Source organism: Mesoplodon densirostris, chromosome 18 (genome assembly GCF_025265405.1).
Source record: "Mesoplodon densirostris isolate mMesDen1 chromosome 18, mMesDen1 primary haplotype, whole genome shotgun sequence".
Classification (NCBI taxonomy): Eukaryota; Metazoa; Chordata; class Mammalia; order Artiodactyla; family Ziphiidae; genus Mesoplodon; species Mesoplodon densirostris.
The window spans coordinates 26,996,500-27,013,190 of record NC_082678.1 but is presented as its reverse complement, the minus strand read 5'-3'; the positions used below and the strand labels follow the sequence as shown (position 1 = coordinate 27,013,190).

The 16,691-nt window shown below is 56.3% G+C and overlaps 1 protein-coding gene across 1 annotated transcript; it reads left to right on the top strand.

The window, feature by feature from the left end:
- Nucleotides 1-1,965: 1,965 nt before the first annotated feature.
- LOC132478844 (forkhead box protein J1-like) lies at nucleotides 1,966-4,918 on the top strand. The gene is made up of 2 exons (XM_060082291.1): nucleotides 1,966-2,463; nucleotides 4,151-4,918. Exons 1-2 carry the CDS (start codon nucleotides 1,966-1,968, stop codon nucleotides 4,916-4,918), a joined length of 1,266 nt encoding a protein of 421 aa, XP_059938274.1.
- Nucleotides 4,919-16,691: the final 11,773 nt, after the last annotated feature.

Below are 16,691 nucleotides of genomic sequence, written 5' to 3'. Positions count from 1 at the left end.
TGGACATGGAGGAGTGAGAGAGGGCAAGGGGTAGAGGGAAAGACATGTTTCTGGGTGGGAGCTGGTGTACCATCCCCCGGGCACAGCTCCTGCGCAGAGGCCTGATAAGGAGCCCTCACCTCCACCCACCCCCTTCAACCAGAGAACTTCCAACTGCAGCTCCTCAGTAATTGAAGAGCAGGAAAGCTGGTGACTGGAGAGAGGCTGGGGGAGGGGAGGAGGAAGGACCACAGTCCACCGTTAGTCCGTCACTTAAAGGCTGGTGAAATTAATGGGGCAAATGACCCCAGTCAAAGAATTTGGCAAGTCCACGGCTTTCCTGGGTTTCACCCAGCGGCTCTGTTTCCTCGGCTATCTGGAAAGGAGGGAGAGCACTTGCGAAGAAGCCTCTGGAATGTCAGCTTCTGGGAATCTTGCTGAGGACGGGGCGGGGAGGGAGCGCTTACCGGGAAACACTGGAATACCCTAGCCGCCTTGGGGTGCCTGCGACCGGGGCTGCGGTTTCTGCGGACCTGAGCGGCAGGTGGCATCAGAGAGTCAGACCTGCTTGCGGGCACCAAGACGACACTCGGTCGGGAGACCGGGACAGGCCGCAGAAACGTGAGCAAGTGCCACTCGCAGCCCAGAGGAGAGGAAAGGAAAGCCCCAAGCATGCACCCAGCCCTGGCCCCCACGCCACGGGCTGCGTCCCAGGAGCCGTCGCCACCTCTGAGCAGCCCAGATGGGAAGGGGGTGGGGCGGAGGACGGTTCCCGCGGCGAACTGCTCGCCGAGGGCCCCGGGGCCTCTGCGGGAGCGCCAAGCCGCGCGCCTCTCCGAGCCCTGCGCGGGGCCCTCGGGCGGGAATGCGCGGAGCCGGGACGCGGTGGCGGGTAGGGGGCTGGGTCGCGCGCGGGAGAGGGCAGCAGGAGGGAGCTGGAAGAGAGTTACCGCGTGAGAGAGCGGTTAAGAGCGCGCGGTCTCTTTGGAGATGCCCTGGCCAATGGCAGAAGCGGAAGCTGTTTATATGGGCGGGGCGTCGCCACGGCAGCAGGAGACGCCTTGCGAGCGGCTACTGAGTGCCGGTCCCCGGCCGCTGGCTTTCAGAGAGGCGCCGTTGGGCGTGAGTGGCGACGAGGATTGCTGGCTGGGCCCTCGAGCTGGGAGCAGAGAGCCGCGGTGAGGGTGGGCGGTGGGAGGACTTTCTTTGAGAACCTTCCTTTGGCCCGGGCTGCGCTCTGAGCCAGGTAAGGGACGGGGAGGGCTGCAGGCCGTGGGAAGGGAGGGCGTCAGTACCAGCCCGCTCTCCCATCCGTCCCCGACGGAAGTGGTGGGCCCGGGGACTGACATCAGAGGCGTTTGGGGGACACTCACTTCCCACCCCCTTATAACTCTCTGTATTGTTTCCTTCCTTCCCCTTGATCCCCATCCTAATATCCCTTTTCAAAGATCAGACGACCTCCCCCGCCCCCCGACCCGTCGTACTGCCCTCCTGGACTCTCTCGCCCCATTTCCATTGGTTGTGGACGGAGAGAGGGGGGTTAATTCCCCGCTTTGAGGGAGAAAGGGGTGGCCTCGCATGCCCCTACACTCTTCCCTCGTTTGGCTAATTAAGTCTCCTCTAAAAGATCCAAGAGGAAAAGAGCGAGGCGAACCCCCTGTGGGTCGGACCCCCGGGCACACCTTCTGTTTCCCAGACCTCGGCAGTAAAAGATCCTCCCCAGCTGCAGGAAGGATTTTAGTAAGAGCCTCCCCCCTCGCCCACACTCTCCCCTCGGGGGTGGGGAAAGAGGGCTCAGTTCCCGCTCTGGTCCCCGCAGGCACCACACTCCGTTTGGAGGAGGCTACCCCCGGATCGCGGGATGGAAGCCCGCTTCCGGGAGGCTGCGTAACTGAAGCGGCGGGAGTCAGCGGGCCGGAGAGCTCGGCGGCCACCCTCGGCTCGGCTCGTGGATGTTGACAGCCCCCTCGGAGAGTCCCCGCAGATATGGCGGAGAGCTGGCTACGCGTCTCGGGAGCAGGGGCAGCGGAGGAGGCCGGACCGGAAGGCGGCCTGGAGGAGTCCAACGCCCTGAATGACAGCCTGACCAGCCTGCAGTGGCTGCAGGACTTCTCCTTTCTCAACGCCGAGGTCCCCGCCCTGCCTTCGGCGGACACCGACCCCCACGGCTACCACGAGCTGTCAGGCTCGGCCGAGCCGGGGTCTCCCCTGGCGGCGGACCCCGCCTGCCTGGGGCAGCCGCACACACCCGGCAAGCCCACGTCCTTGTGCACGCCGCGGAGCGCCCCCTCGGGGCTGCAGGCCTCGCCTCCCAACGACGTGGACTACGCCACCAACCCGCACGTGAAGCCGCCCTACTCGTATGCCACGCTCATCTGCATGGCCATGCAGGCCAGCAAGGCCACCAAGATCACCCTGTCGGCCATCTACAAGTGGATCACGGACAGTTTCTGTTACTTCCGCCACGCTGATCCCACCTGGCAGGTAGGGAGGCACTCCCTCCCTCCCTCCCCATGCCCGCGCGGACTGGACTCACATCCCAGATCCGCAGGCCAAGTAGGCGCGGTACGGCCAGGGCCCCGAGAGAGGAAGGCCGTCCAGGAAGGACCTCAAGGGAGCCCAGTGCTTGGACTGCTGCCCCTTTGACTTCAGAGACGGAGGAGGGAGGATGTTCAGAGGGCTGTAGGGGTGCCGACCTAGAGGTTCAAGTGGAAAGAACTTGTCACTCATCCGGCAGGCTCAGCCCAAAGACCAGGGCTGAACTATGCGTGGACACAGCCCCCCAGGGTAGGTTGATGGACTGAGGGACACATTTTTGTCCCAAGTCCTGGAATTCCTCGACACTACCCTCCTCAAGGTCAGTTTGTCAGGGCCTGACTGGAGGCAGAGCATCGTTCCTGCCAGGCTCTGCATCCCGCCTGCTTTCAGTTGGCTGGAGGGGCTCTGGGAGGGGAGAGGGGCGTGCTGCAGGGTGTGAAGGCCATCTGTGTCCCTGTGGAAGGGCTCCGGGGCCTTCCGAAAGCTGCCGTGCCAGCCCCCACCCCAAGCCCTCCCTAGTTTCCTGCCTACACTCCTCCCCCTCTTCTCATCAACCTCCCTGGGGGGACAATTACCTCAGCCACGTGCTTTCCACAGGGGCTCTTTCCTCCCACACTGGCTTCATGTTCCAAGTCTCCGGAACCTGGCACAGAGCAGCCAAGGGGCCCAGACCACCATGTAAATCTCCCAGTCTTGCCAGGGGGCACTACTCACCTGCCGGCCCCACCCACCAGGCCCCAGACCCCTGTGCCCCAGCGTGGTTTGGACTGTGCACCCAGGCGTGAACAAGGCAGGGTGGTGATTCAGGCTGGGCACACACTGCCCTGAGCCTCTTCGACCATCAGGATGAGGGGCTACTTGGGGACAGAGACCCTGAGGATGCACAGATCCTTCCCTGTGGCACAGGTCACAGGATCAGAGTTCCTGTGATCACACCTATTCCACGTTTGCTTGGGCCCTGACCCTGGGGCAGGTACCATTTGTAACCTTGGTGAGAAAGCAGAGACCCTCCACCCCCCCCCACCCCACCCCAAGCCTGAGAGGCCCCAGGAATGAGCGCTATGCTCTTGGCTGGGTAATAATCAACTGAGGCCTCAGAGCCTGGGGTGGGAGGAGGGGGACATGGTGGGTGAGGGCCCAGGCCAGCAGCCGGCTCTAGAAACAAGGAAAGTCATCAGATCCTCCCACACTTCATCCCCCCCGCCACACACACCCCCTCACACCCACTCACTCATTTCACAAACAGAGAAGGCCAGCCAGGCCCAGGCAGAGGGAGATGGCCGTCCAGGACCTGGGGGAGCCAAGGCCTTTGAGCAGAGGCCGCAAGCAGCGGGGTAAGGGAGGGAGGGCAGGACAGGCTGGCACTGAGAGCCACCCTGCGGCTCAGGGCTCGGATGACTGAGCAGGCAGATATCCTGGCAAAAGGGAACAAAAGCCCCCGACAGCACTCCCAGCTCCTGGTGCCCCGTGGCTGGTGTCCCAGAGCCTCCCGCTCGGAGCAGTGCCTCTGTCTCCCCTGCCCCCATCGGAGAGAAGGTGGCGGTGGGACTGGCAGTGGCGCTAGGAGCCCCCCATCACTGACCCCACCCACTCTCCCAGCTGTCTTCCTTCTCTCCTATCTCCCTGTGTCCAGAACTCCATCCGCCACAACCTGTCCCTGAAGAAGGGCTTCATCAAGATGCCCCGGGAGAAAGACGAGCCAGGCAAGGGGGGCTTCTGGCGCATCGACCCCCAGTACGCCGAGCGGCTGCTGAGTGGGGCCTTGAAGAAGCGGCGGCTGCCCCCAGTCCACATCCACCCGGCCTTTGCCCGCCAGGCCGCGCCAGAGCCCAGCGCCGCCCCATGGGCCGGGTCACTGACCGTGAGCACCGAGGCCCAGCAGCTGCTGCGGGAGTTCGAGGAGGCCACTGGGGAGGCGGGCTGGGGTGCAGGCGAGGGCAGGCTGGGGCGTAAGCGTCAACAGCCGCTGCCCAAGCAGGAGGCCAAGGTCCCGCGGCCCTCCAGCCCCCTGCTGCTGACCCCGGAGGAGCAGGGTGAGCTGGAACCCCTCAAGGGCAACTTTGACTGGGAGGCCATCTTGGACGCTGGCACGCTGGACGGGGAGCTGGGCACGCTGGAGACCTCGGAGCTGATCCCGCCGCTGAGCCCTGCCTCCCACGGGGACGTGGACCTCACCATCCATGGCCACCACATCGACTGCCCTGTTACCTGGGGGCCTCCAGTGGAGCAGGCTACCGACAGCCTGGACTTCGATGAGACCTTCCTGGCCACATCCTTCCTGGAGCACCCCTGGGACGAGAGCACCCGTAGCTCCCTGCCCCCCGAGCCCCTCTTTGAGGCCGGGGATGCCACACTGGCCTCTGACCTGCATGACTGGGCCAGCCTGGGCGCCTTCTTGTAAGAAGCCAGGCCCTGCCCCACCTCCAGACAGCACCGAAGTCTGGGCCCAGACTGCCCCCCTCCCCGCCAGTGCAGGCCCATGGACACCCTACCGCCCAGGCAGGGGCTGGGCCAGGTCACCCCACCAGGCCACACGGCCCCCAGCCCAGGCCATCCTCAGATTCTAGTCCAGCAGGCTGAGAATTGGGGCCCAGGACCAAAATTGCTGCCTCCGCTCCCCAGCCCCCCATACACACAGTGTTTCATGGATCCACTTCTTCCCTGCCCCAGAGACACGCTAAGGGCCCTGCACTATGAGAGCTGCGGCTTGGAGGGGCCCTGGCCAAGCTGGAAACATCAGTACGGGGCCCGCCCCGAACACCTTAGCTTCTGAAGCTTCTCTCTCTCCTGCTCTCCTCCCCAGGTCTCTATCCAGAGCAAGTTCCCAGGTACAACACATGCTGATTAGGTGACTGCAAATTAACACCCAAGAGGCCTCTCCCGGCAGTCTGTGAGGAGGAGCTAGGCGGAGGGGGGAAGAGAGAGGAGACAGAAAGGAGGCCGGGGTGCCGGGTGGAACCAGGAGATTTTCTAAGGCCTCTGGGATCTTCTGGCTTCATCCCTAGAGGTGGGGCAGAGGGTATGTGTCCCTAATCTTTGAGCCCAACTTGAGGCTGAGAGCAGCGGGGAGATGGGGATCTGGGGGTTAGGGGCTGGGGCAGCCAAGCTGCAGAGGGAAAGGGCACAGACAGACTAATGTAGTGAGTGTAGCTATAGCTGAGGCTTAACTGGGAGGGACGCAGTGCTTGCTAGAACCACTGGGACCAGGAATGGGGGGATGGCCCCGTGCCCTTGCTTGCACTCCTGCAGGGGAGTGTCTTGCTCCACCATAAACGCCCTGGCCTGCATCCCACATCCACTCTCCTAACCCGTCGGGCATTTTAACCTTTTTCATAGAAAGTTATTTACAATAAAAACATTTTTAAAAATAAAGTTTTAAAAAGTCTCAAAATGGACCTGCTTGCAACTTTCTCTGGGGAAAAGCATGGGCCAGTTTTGGGGAGGCCACGGCCCAAGGGGGAATGGCTGGGAGGAAGATGGGGGGCACCAAAGGCCTGCAGAGTGTCCCCTGATGCACTCCTCATGATCTCTGGGTGCCCAGAGAGAAAGGGGGTGAGAGGCGGCCCTCGGGGGTCCCCTGCAGCCAGGGCCTCGGCACCTCTATATGTGCAATGGGGAGACTGTACCCACAGCCCCGAGGAGCAGGCGGCAAAGGAGGCCCAGCCCCCTCCCTGGCCCTGGGGACTCACTCACAAAGGCCGTTCTTGCCCAGGGCTCGGCTCACGTTCCCCACCTCGCCCAAGTTGAGGGCCTGCCCAGACTCACCTGCGGTCCTCGCCTGGGCCTGTCTCCAGCTCCTCCCTCCCTTGGTCCCTTCCTGAAGGGACAGGGTGTGAGGTCAGAGGGCCCCAGCCCCTGGGGCCCCACTTGCCACCCTGGGGTTCATTCACCCCGCCCAGGGCCTTCCCTCCAATGCAGGTTGGGGCTGAGGGAGGCCATCAGGGCAGACGGAAGACAGGGTGCCTAGACCCTACAGCTCCAGCCTGTGCGGAATCAACGTACCAGAGTTCTGATGGGGAAACTGAGGCACAGCAAATATGTGACACTCAGCAGGCACCTTTCAACCCCCTCACCCCAGCTTTGCCGGGAACCCATCTCTCCCCCGAGCCCGCACCTGGCCCCGCCAGCACGTCCTTGTGGTGCACAGCCCCTTCCCCCAGCACTCACGTGCACGTGCGCACAGACACACACACACACACACACACACACACACAAACGGGCACTGTCCTACACAATCCTGCCCATCCTCCACGGGCCCCTTTCTCCTGAAGCCCCTTTCTTTCCTTGCACTGGAGGCTGGCTCCAGAGCACCCTGGCATTCCCCCGCCAACTTGCTGCTTTCCCTTGCTAATTATTCCAAATATTTCAGAAGGGTGCGCCCACTGCAGGGCCAGCCGGGTTGGGGCCTTACAGAGCTCAGGAGGCAGCCCATCCCCTTCCCACCGCTTGCTGAGGAGGCTGCCCCAACCTCCCTCTGAGACTCCCTTCACCCCCTAAGCAACGACTCCCTCCCTCTCCCCACCACCCTCCGGCCTTCCTCCCCACGCTCCCCAGCACTGGGGGAACATGGGGGCTCCAGCCTCTCCACTGGTCCCCAGGCTCAGCCTCCAGCCCCCGCCAAAAGGGGTACACCCTGGATTGACAGGTGGGGCCGGTCACTGTCCCCCCTCCTCACCCTCTGCCTGGGCCCATGCTGGGGGAAGAGGGGCAAGGTCAGGGGCTGGCAGAACTGCCTGCCAGGTAAGGAAAGGCTGAAGAAGCTTCTGGCTGCCAGGAAGAATCCCCAGGAGCTCCTGGAAATCCCTATGCTTGGCACTAGCGTCTCTGGGGCTGGGACCCAAACACTGGCACTTTTAAGGGTCCATGGATGCTGCCAACGAGCAGCCAAAGCTAAGAGGGGGCTCCGAAGCGGCCAGAACACAGGGCTTCACACACCCTTTCAGCAGGCAGCGTTTGGGGGTTGGCGGTGGAGGGGGCGGGAAGCGTGAGTGGATCCTGTCCCTCCTATTCATCCCTGCCCCGGCCCTTGGCTGGGTGGCTTTTTCAAAAAACGTTCAGTGACTCCGTATTTATTTAGAGATTCAATGTAATCCCAGTCAATATATATTTGGCGCCCTTAACAGTAAGTTGCAGACAGGCTGCCCCATTAGCACTAGATACTTTAGTGTGTGTTTCCTTAGAACAAGGACACGCCTCCATAATCCCAGTACCACCATCACAATCAGGAAATGAACACTGACCTGGTAATCCCATGTAACCGCAGACCCCCTTCACATCTTGCAGATCACCCCAGTAATGCTCCTCTCCATTCCAGCATCCCAATCCAGGACCCCATGTTGCACTGAGTTGTCCTTTCTCTTTTGCCCTGTGTGGCTTTGAGCCCATGACTCAAGCTCTCTGGGCAGGTTTCGCATTTCCTTTGATCTCCACTTTTGAGGTGAGAAGCCCTTCAGCCACTTCAGCCTCAGGTGTGGTACAGTCCCTTCCCGAAGCAAGAAGCCAGCTTTCTGTCTCCTCACTTTCCACCTCTTCCCTATCCTCCCTCCCCCATGTATCGCCAGCCAGGAAAGGGATGAGGGGCAATGTTCAGGAACTCAGTGTTTGGGGACCCTCGCCGTCTGCCCACGGGACAGGCCACCCCCAGCTCCAGTGACGGCAAGGCCCCCGGGATGGGATTCCATGCTGGCCTGAAGCAAATGCGCCAGGCCTCCTGAAGAGCTGAGCTGAGGGCAGGAAACACTCTTCTCCCCGCCTCTGCCCCCCTCAACATACTGGGGACCCAGACTTGAAGAAGGAAGGTCATGTCCATGGTGTCCTCCCAGATCAGCACCGACACCGTCTCCTCCATGTCCGGCTCCTACATCGCCCCTGGCATGGAAGAGGACGGGGAGGCTCTCCCCTGCCCCCGGGCCGCCAGCAGGACGCCCTCAGAAGAAGGAGACGTAAGAGAGGAGCATGGGATCGCCCTCGCCGCTCTGCTCTGCTCTGTACTCGAGTCCCAAGGAGCTCAGTCCAGGGCCTGCCAGGGAGATCGGCAAAGCCCCCCAGTGCTCGGGAGGGGAGCCCTGGAAAACACGGTACCGGGTTGTTGAATCAAAGACTCCCTCAGATGTGATCTTCCATGTGGCACCACTTCTGTCCTGAGGACTTGGTTTGGGTTTGCTGCCAGGCGAGCTGGGTAGGAGAGCCGGTGGCATCTGCACCTTGACTTTTGTTGCTCCTTTGCAGGTGACGCCAGCGGCGTCTCCAGACTGCAACTTTGCGGGCCTCGTCGCCACCGCCGAAGAGCAGGATGCAGAGGTAAGAGCAAGGTGGACGCTGGTGCCCCTCCCCGGTCAGAGGGACTGCCGGCGCTGGCACAGGATGCAAATAGGATGGGGGCTCTTCTGGAAGAAGCCTTCCAAGGTGGTGCACTTGGATCTGTTAGAGGCAGGGTGCAGAGCAGAGGGACTGTCCGGTTAGCAGAGGGCGCTGGTCTCAGCGTAATAGGCGTGGGGTGAGTTCCAGAGGGAAGTCTTCCAGGCCAGACCCTTGAGAGGGCGTTTGTCCTCCAATTCACTTAGTATTTACCTGGCACAGGCATCTCACATCTTCCTGGCACTGGGGGACACAAAGACCGAGTGACATGGCTTTTGCCTGCCCACACCCCCAATCCACCCATCCCATCCATTCCGGAGCTCCATCTGATGGAGGAATCAGAGTTATAACTCAGCGTGAGAAGTGCTCTGACGGAGGTGTGCCTGAGGTATATGGAATGCCCAGCTCCCAGTGGGGACTCTACAACTTTCTCTTGAGCCAGATGTTCTCAAAGGAGTATCTGGATGGGATTGGGGATCCTAAAGGGTTTCTGAAAGTTTTATGATCTCACGGTTTGCTTTTTCATTTGGCAACTTTGATTTCCACCTGAGAGAAACAGTGTGAGCTAAACTATTACCAAGGCTATTCCTGACAGTCCCAGGGTCCCTCTGTAAGGTGCCTCAGACCTGGTCCCCCTGTAATGTGTCTCAGACCTGGTCCCTACGGGCCGATCCTGCCTCGCCAAGCAAAATCTGCCTCTGCTGGGCCTCCCAGCCATCTCACACGGACAGGAAATGTATGGATACCATGAGGGTGATTAGTTCTGTCTTCTGACAATCAGTAGACTCATTTCACTGCTTTATGGACTCACAGTGCCTTCCTTCTGTCCTAGGGGAATGATGTTCTAGAAGAAGAGGACGGATCACCCACACAAGAAGATGGTAAAAGACCTGGTCTTTTGCTCCCTTTTATTATATTTCTTTCCCGGGTATTCTCTGAAGGGTACAGAAAGGGGCACTGGTGTGACTTGGTGGCACTGCTCAAGGGTGTGGCTTTGGGGAAAGGTCGTCTTCTTGATGGAATATCAAAGCAAGCAGGGTATCTGAGGACCTCAGCAGCCTTCCTGGCTCTTTCTGGGCCTCTGAGCCAAGGCTGCAGTAGATACATGGAGTTCTCCACCTACGTTGAGTAGATCCTGAAGCTTCTTGGGCAACTGCCATCACCTTCCTTCCTGCTTCAGCTTCTCAGCTGAGTCTCACAGAACTGCTCTAGCAGCCCCAAAGTTCATCTGCAGCAGGAGAACAGCTTCCTCCCCTTGGGGGAACCGACTGTTAGGCAGTAGGTTTTCCTGCTTTAGTGAAGAAAACGGCTGATGTTACAGTAGCAGAAGGATCACAGCCCTGGCGGCACAGCAAAGGTGAGGTGAAGAGACGTTAGCAGCTCAGCGTACACTAGTGTTTGTAGGCTATTGGCACGAGTCTCTTTACCATCGTTCAGGCCTCAAGTAGATATTTTTTTTTAATTGGAAGAGTTGGTTTACAATGTTTTGTTAGTTTCTGCTGTACAGCAACGTGAATCAATTATACATATACATATATCCACTCTTTTTTTAGATTCTTTGCCCATATAGGCCATTACAGGGTACTGAGTAGAGTCCCCTGTGCTCTACAGCAGGTCCTTATTAGTTATCTATTTTATATATAGTAGTGTGTATATGTCAATCCCAATCTCCCAATTTATCCCTCCCCTCCCTTGCCCCCCGCCATAATCATAAGTTTGTTTTCTACACCTGTGACTCTATTTCTGTTTTGTAAATAAGGTCAACCATATCTTCAGTCGGAAGAATTTGGTTTCTAGTAAGCCAAGAAGCGAAGGAACGACCTACATATAGAGCAAGGAAGTGGCGGGGGGGGGGAGGGTAGGCGAGCTGGGAATCCCACCTGGGAGTGTAGGACCAGGCGTCCCAGGAACCGGTGTCTCTTCCCTCTGCTCCTCTGAGGTGCCTCCACAGAAGGGCAACCTCCAGAGCAAACCTGGATCCCAGCCTGGATGCAGATGTCACACTAGTCACCTCTGCTTTGGCCATGGCAGTTGCTTGGGGGGCGGTGTGGTGTGCAGGGGTGCGCATGCGCACATGACCACTCTCTCCTGGCCAAGTAGTGCCGGAGGAGGGGTGGTCGCCCAGGCTGTGCCTCTGCCACACGCACACGCCAACCAAGCCGGGGTTGGGCGCTACCTCCCCTCGGTTGATGTCTTCAGGGCACAAGGCTCCGAGATCTCCATTGTGATTGCCGTCCCCAGTAGAATATTTGCTTCTAAAAGGCACAGGGCAGTACGTGGTTTCCGCCTGACATTCCATATGTGGTTTCCACCTGACATGCCGTACGCAGTAGATGTATGTTTCTTCCTCTCCCTTTCACCAAGGAAAAAAAAACGAGTGGGGTGCTTGAAAAAATAACATCTAAAACTGTCCCCTTCCCATCTTACACGACTGTAGGTTTCTGGTCAGCCCCTTAAAACATCCTCAGAATAGCAAATTAAGTCTCAAAGAAAATAAATCGTAATTTTGTGAACAATGCGATTCTTTGATTTGAGGTGCAAAATTACGGGACCAAAGAGCTTTAATTGCCATTTTATGTATTAGTCATTTCGCAGAGCCTTGTGGTCATAAACACACCCCACGTGCACCGACAGACACAGGCCGGAGTCCGGGGTCACTTCCCCCGTGGCTCTCCTAGCTCTTCCAGCCTGGCTTAGCTCTACTGTGGGCCCGGGTCTGCGTGTCCGAATCCCACAGACCTCCCCAGGGTCCGATTTCCCAGGAACGAAGGCTGGAAAGGGGCCAGTTAAGGAAACAGAGCAGAACAGAGCGAGAACACAAACGTACCCACACAGTTTCCTTTATTGTCCACTCTACCCACTTAATTCTTGTTTTTAATTTTAATTATTTATTTTTTTTAACATATGATTTGATGTTTTTTGTCTCCATCCTTAAGATTTTTATTTTAAGGACAGCAAAGCAGAGAAAAACACAGCCAGGTCCTCTCTAACTGCCTTAACTCCGTTACAGGCCAGAGGACATTCGCATTTCTAGGTATGGAGTGTGACAATAACAATGACTTTGACATCGCCAGCATGAAAGCACTGGACAATAAGCTGTGCTCTGCGGTCTGCTTACCCGGTGAGTGGCAGTCTGCTGAACATGAACTTGGTGGGAGACGCTCCCCTGCTCGCACCCCTGCTCTCACCCTGGGACACCCATCTCCTGCCCTGCAGTTCCTGCAAGAAGGCATGGGCTTTGCTAAGGTGCTGGGAGCCAGTTGCTGAAAGGAAGTGAGGCGGCCTCGGGAGAGTCCTTGGGCAAAGAGCGACTCTGCTCTAAGCGAAACTATTTGGGCATGGAGAAAGGCACAAAAATACCTCCAAAGCCTTCCAATTTGACCTGGCCGTGTCCTCTCCATCATGATCTTGCAGATCTCATGGCAGGGGGCCTGGTCTTGTTTCCATCAACAGGCAGTTTAAGGCAGACACGGCGTCTGTGATAAGGTCTTGGAAAGAGAGCCTGAGCCCTTGAAAAGGGAACCTGTAGCCCCTCAGAGGAGAGTGGTTAGTTAGGATCAGAGAGGAATTTCAAAGGCTGCATTTTATAGACTAGCTCTGTGACCCAGTGAGCCCTGGGCCACCACCAGTTGCCTTGTGCTCCCTAGATTTGGATCCCAAAGGAACGATCAGGGGTCGAGGGTGACTCTTCTCCCTGGAGCCCTAACTCTGTAAATTCAATCAGGGCCATCAACGTGCCCCTTATTCCTTCTCATGACACTAAACTGAATCCGGGATGAGTTCTCAGGAGGAGCCCACCTGTCAGTCACACTCTGGGCACTGATGTCCCCCTGCTCCATGCTCACCAAGGGCTTCACCAACCATGGCTCTAAAGCCACGTCTTGCCCGGTGGACTAGGTCGAAATTGCCCCTTCTGGGTTCACGGCAGAGACTGCCTTCATGTTGCATGGTTTGTAATCTCTTAAACATGCCCTGGACATGTTTAAGCTTCAGGACAGCCACGTCCCATCGTGGGTCCAGTGCTTTACTCCCTTGGCAACGTGGCTACAGGTGCTGGAGGGACACAAACTCCTGTGGTTGCCACTCTCCATCAGCTTGCAAAAGACCCAGGTCCTCACCCCTCTGGCCCCATGCAGGCTTGTGGGGGAGGAAGCCGTAATCCCCAGAGACACCTCCCACGGCCTTCCCAGGGGCTCGCCAGCCTTTCCACTTAGCGTTGACCCAGCCAGGCCTGGGCCAGAGCGGCTGAGGTCCAGGGTACACTTCACTTCCTGCCTTCCCACTCTTTACCTGGCTTCTGTCTGTCCATTGGTTTCTCATGTCTTTTTGCCAAATGTACGTCTGTCTGTCCAGTTTGTTTATTTTGAAACTCATTTAGGTTATCCAGACTTCGTGTGAAAGTTCATGTTCACCCACACCCAACCCCAAGCTTGCTGGGCACGCGCACATCCGAGGGGTCCTCGCTGAGGCTTCCATTCCTAACTGGCAAGAGCCTGTATTTAATATGCTGAAATTTTCCAGGAAAAAAAATATTTGTGAGACTAGATTAATCCCTGTTCCACAAAAGCAGGGATGCTTCTGTGGCAAAGGTTACAGGCAGGATTTGTTTTGGTCACTAGTTGGGGAAGACGCCATCTCTGCCCTCACTCCGCCCTGAGTCTGGGGCAGCGGTGCCGGCCAGCCGCTCACTGGGCTTCAAGAGAGGAATCTAGGCTCCTGCCTCCCCGCAGTGGCCGCCCACCAACCCCCGAGTTTGGCAGAGAGAGCTCCTGGGAATTGTTTCAGCCACCCATGCTGTTGGAAACTGACCCCAGGCCTTGTGCTTCCTCCTCTCCCTAACTCCTTCGGGCCAACCTGCTGGTGGATGTTTATTCCACTCTGGGATGGCGGCAGGGGAGCGACACCTGGAAGGAAAACAATGCCTGGGCTTCTTTACAGTGATCTCGGGAGCCAGCCATTCTCAGATTAAACTGGCTTCACCGTTCAGGCCAGACATGAAACCGAATGACAGTGGCGGCTGCCGGGAGAGGGAGTTGAGGGTCGCATCGTAGCCTCACCCCGAGGTCTCAAGGGCTCTTACGGGAGAAGGAAAGTGCATCTGCTCTCTTGGTAAAAGGTTTCTCGGGTTCTGCTGTTAGCGTCACACTGGTAATAAAGAGCTGGGGAACTCTCTGGAAGCATCTGTCGGGTTAATGTCAGGTTAATGACAGGATCATCCACTGTGGTAGTTCCCGTGGAATCAACAGACCTCACCACGCTCAGCTGTAAGTTCAAAGTTCCATCCTATGACTGAGGTGCCTCAGGCTGGCTTGGCCGTCAGGACAGCTTCTCAGGCACTCGGTCTCCCTCTCCACGCTGTTTCCCTCCACACACGGATGCCACTCCCCTCACGGAGCGCCCACAAGGAGGGAGCCCGGGGAGCATCCCATGGTCCACCCTCCCCAGGCCCAAAGGTGCTCTGCCAGGAGCCCCAGCTGGTGGCAAGTATGGCTCAGGTCCCCATCCTCGCTGCTCTCATCACCCTTGTGGGAGTGATGCTGAGAAAGGACCCGTGTCATTCCAGCACCTCTTCCCCTAAGAAGCCTCTGGGTCTTCTTTGGCCCCAAGACCAATGCGGTGCGGCGGGGGGGGGGGGGGGGGGAGGCGATGGTATGTTCTGAGATTGTTCTGCAAGGTTCACAAAGGGAGGAAATCTGAGTTGACCATTGTAGGTGGTGAGCCGATTAGAATCACGAGGCCGTGCTAGGTAGACGGGCCTCCAAGGAATCTGATGGAGTATCACACAGGCGGCAGGATAGTGGCCAGGGGACCAGTGACAATTCTGTGAAAAGGCTCTGGGGCGTGTGATGGGAAAAAGCAAAGATAATTTGAGTTTCTAAGTGGAAATACAAATGTTTTTGTTTTGTTTTGTTTTGTTTTTTGTGGTACGTGGGCCTCTCACTGTTGTGGCCTCTCCCGTTGCAGAGCACAGGCTCCGGACGCACCGGCTCAACGGCCATGGCTCATGGGCCAAGCCGCTCCGTGGCATGCGGGATCTTCCCGGACCGGGGCACGAACCCATGTCCCCTGCATCGGCAGGCGGACTCTCAACCAAGGGTAAGCTGTGAAAAGGCGAAAGAGAGGCATGGACATATATACACTACCAAACGTAAGGTAGATAGATAGTGGGAAGCAGCCGCAGAGCACAGGGAGATCAGCTCGGTGCTTTGTGACCGCCTGGAGGGGTGGGATGGGGAGGGTGGGAGGGAGGGAGGTGCATGAGGGAAGGGATGTGGGAACAGATGTATATGTATGACTGATTCACTTTGTTATAAAGCAGAAACTAATAAAAAAATAAAAATAAAATAAAAATTAAAATAAAAACAATAAATACTTGGGAAGAAAAAAAAAACTTTGACTCAAGACAAGCTGGACATGGAGGAGTGAGAGAGGGCAAGGGGTAGAGGGAAAGACATGTTTCTGCGTGGGGGCTGGTGTACCATCCCCCGGGCACAGCTCCTGCGCAGAGGCTTGATATGGAGCCCTCACCTCCACCCACCCACAGCAATCAGAGAAGAAAAGGAAATAAAAGGAATCCAAATTGGAAAAGAAGATGTAAAGCTGTCACTGTTTGCAGATGACATGATACTAGACATAGAGAATCCTAAAGATGCTACCAGAAAACTACTAGAGCTAATCAATGTATTTGGTAAAGTAGGATACAAAATTAATGCACAGAAATCTCTGGCATTCCCGTACACTAATGATGAAGAATCTGAAAGTGAAATCAAGAAAACACTCCCGTTTACCATTGCAACAAAAAGAATAAAATACCTAAGAATAAACCTACCTAAGGAGACAAAAGACCTGTATGCAGAAAATTATAAGACACTGATGAAAGAAATTAAAGATGATACAAATAGATGGAGAGATATACCATGCTCCTGGATTGGAAGAATCGATATCGTGAAAATGACTCTACTACCCAAAGCAATCTACAGGTTCAATGCAATCCCTATCAAACTTCCACTGGCATTTTTCACAGAACTGGAACAAAACATTTCAAACTTTGTTTGGAAAAACAAAAGACTCCGAATAGCCAAAGCAATCTTGAGAACGAAAAACGGAGCTGGAGGAATCAGGCTCCCTGACTTCAGACTACACTACAAAGCTACAGTAATCAAGACAGTGTTTTACTGGCACAAAACCAGAAAGATAGATCAATGGAACAGGATAGAAAGCCCGGAGATAAACCCACGCACATATGGTCAACTGATCTTTGATCAAGGAGGCAGGAATGTACAGTGGAGAAAGGACAGCCTCTTCAATAAGTGGTGCTGGGAAAACTGGACAGGGACATGTAAAAGTATGAGATTAGATCATTCCCTAACACCATACACAAAAATAAGCTCAAAATGGATTAAAGACCTCAATGTAAGGCCAGAAACTATCAAAGTCTTAGAGGAAAACATAGGCAGAACACTCTATGACATAAATCACAGCAAGATCCTTTTGGACCCACCTCCTAGAGAAATGGAAATAAAAACAAAGATAAACAAATGGGACCTAATGAAACTTCAAAGCTTTTGCACAGCAAAGGAAACCATAAACAAGACCAAAAGACAACCCTCAGAATGGGAGAAAATATTTGCAAATGAAGCAACTGACAAAGGATTAATCTCCAAAATTTAAAAACAGCTCATGCAGCTCAATAGCAAAAAAACAAACAACCCAATCCAAAATTGGGCAGAAGACTTAAATAGGCATTTCTCCAAAGAAGATATACAGACTGCCAACAAACACATGAAAGAATGCTCAACATCATTAATCATTAGAGA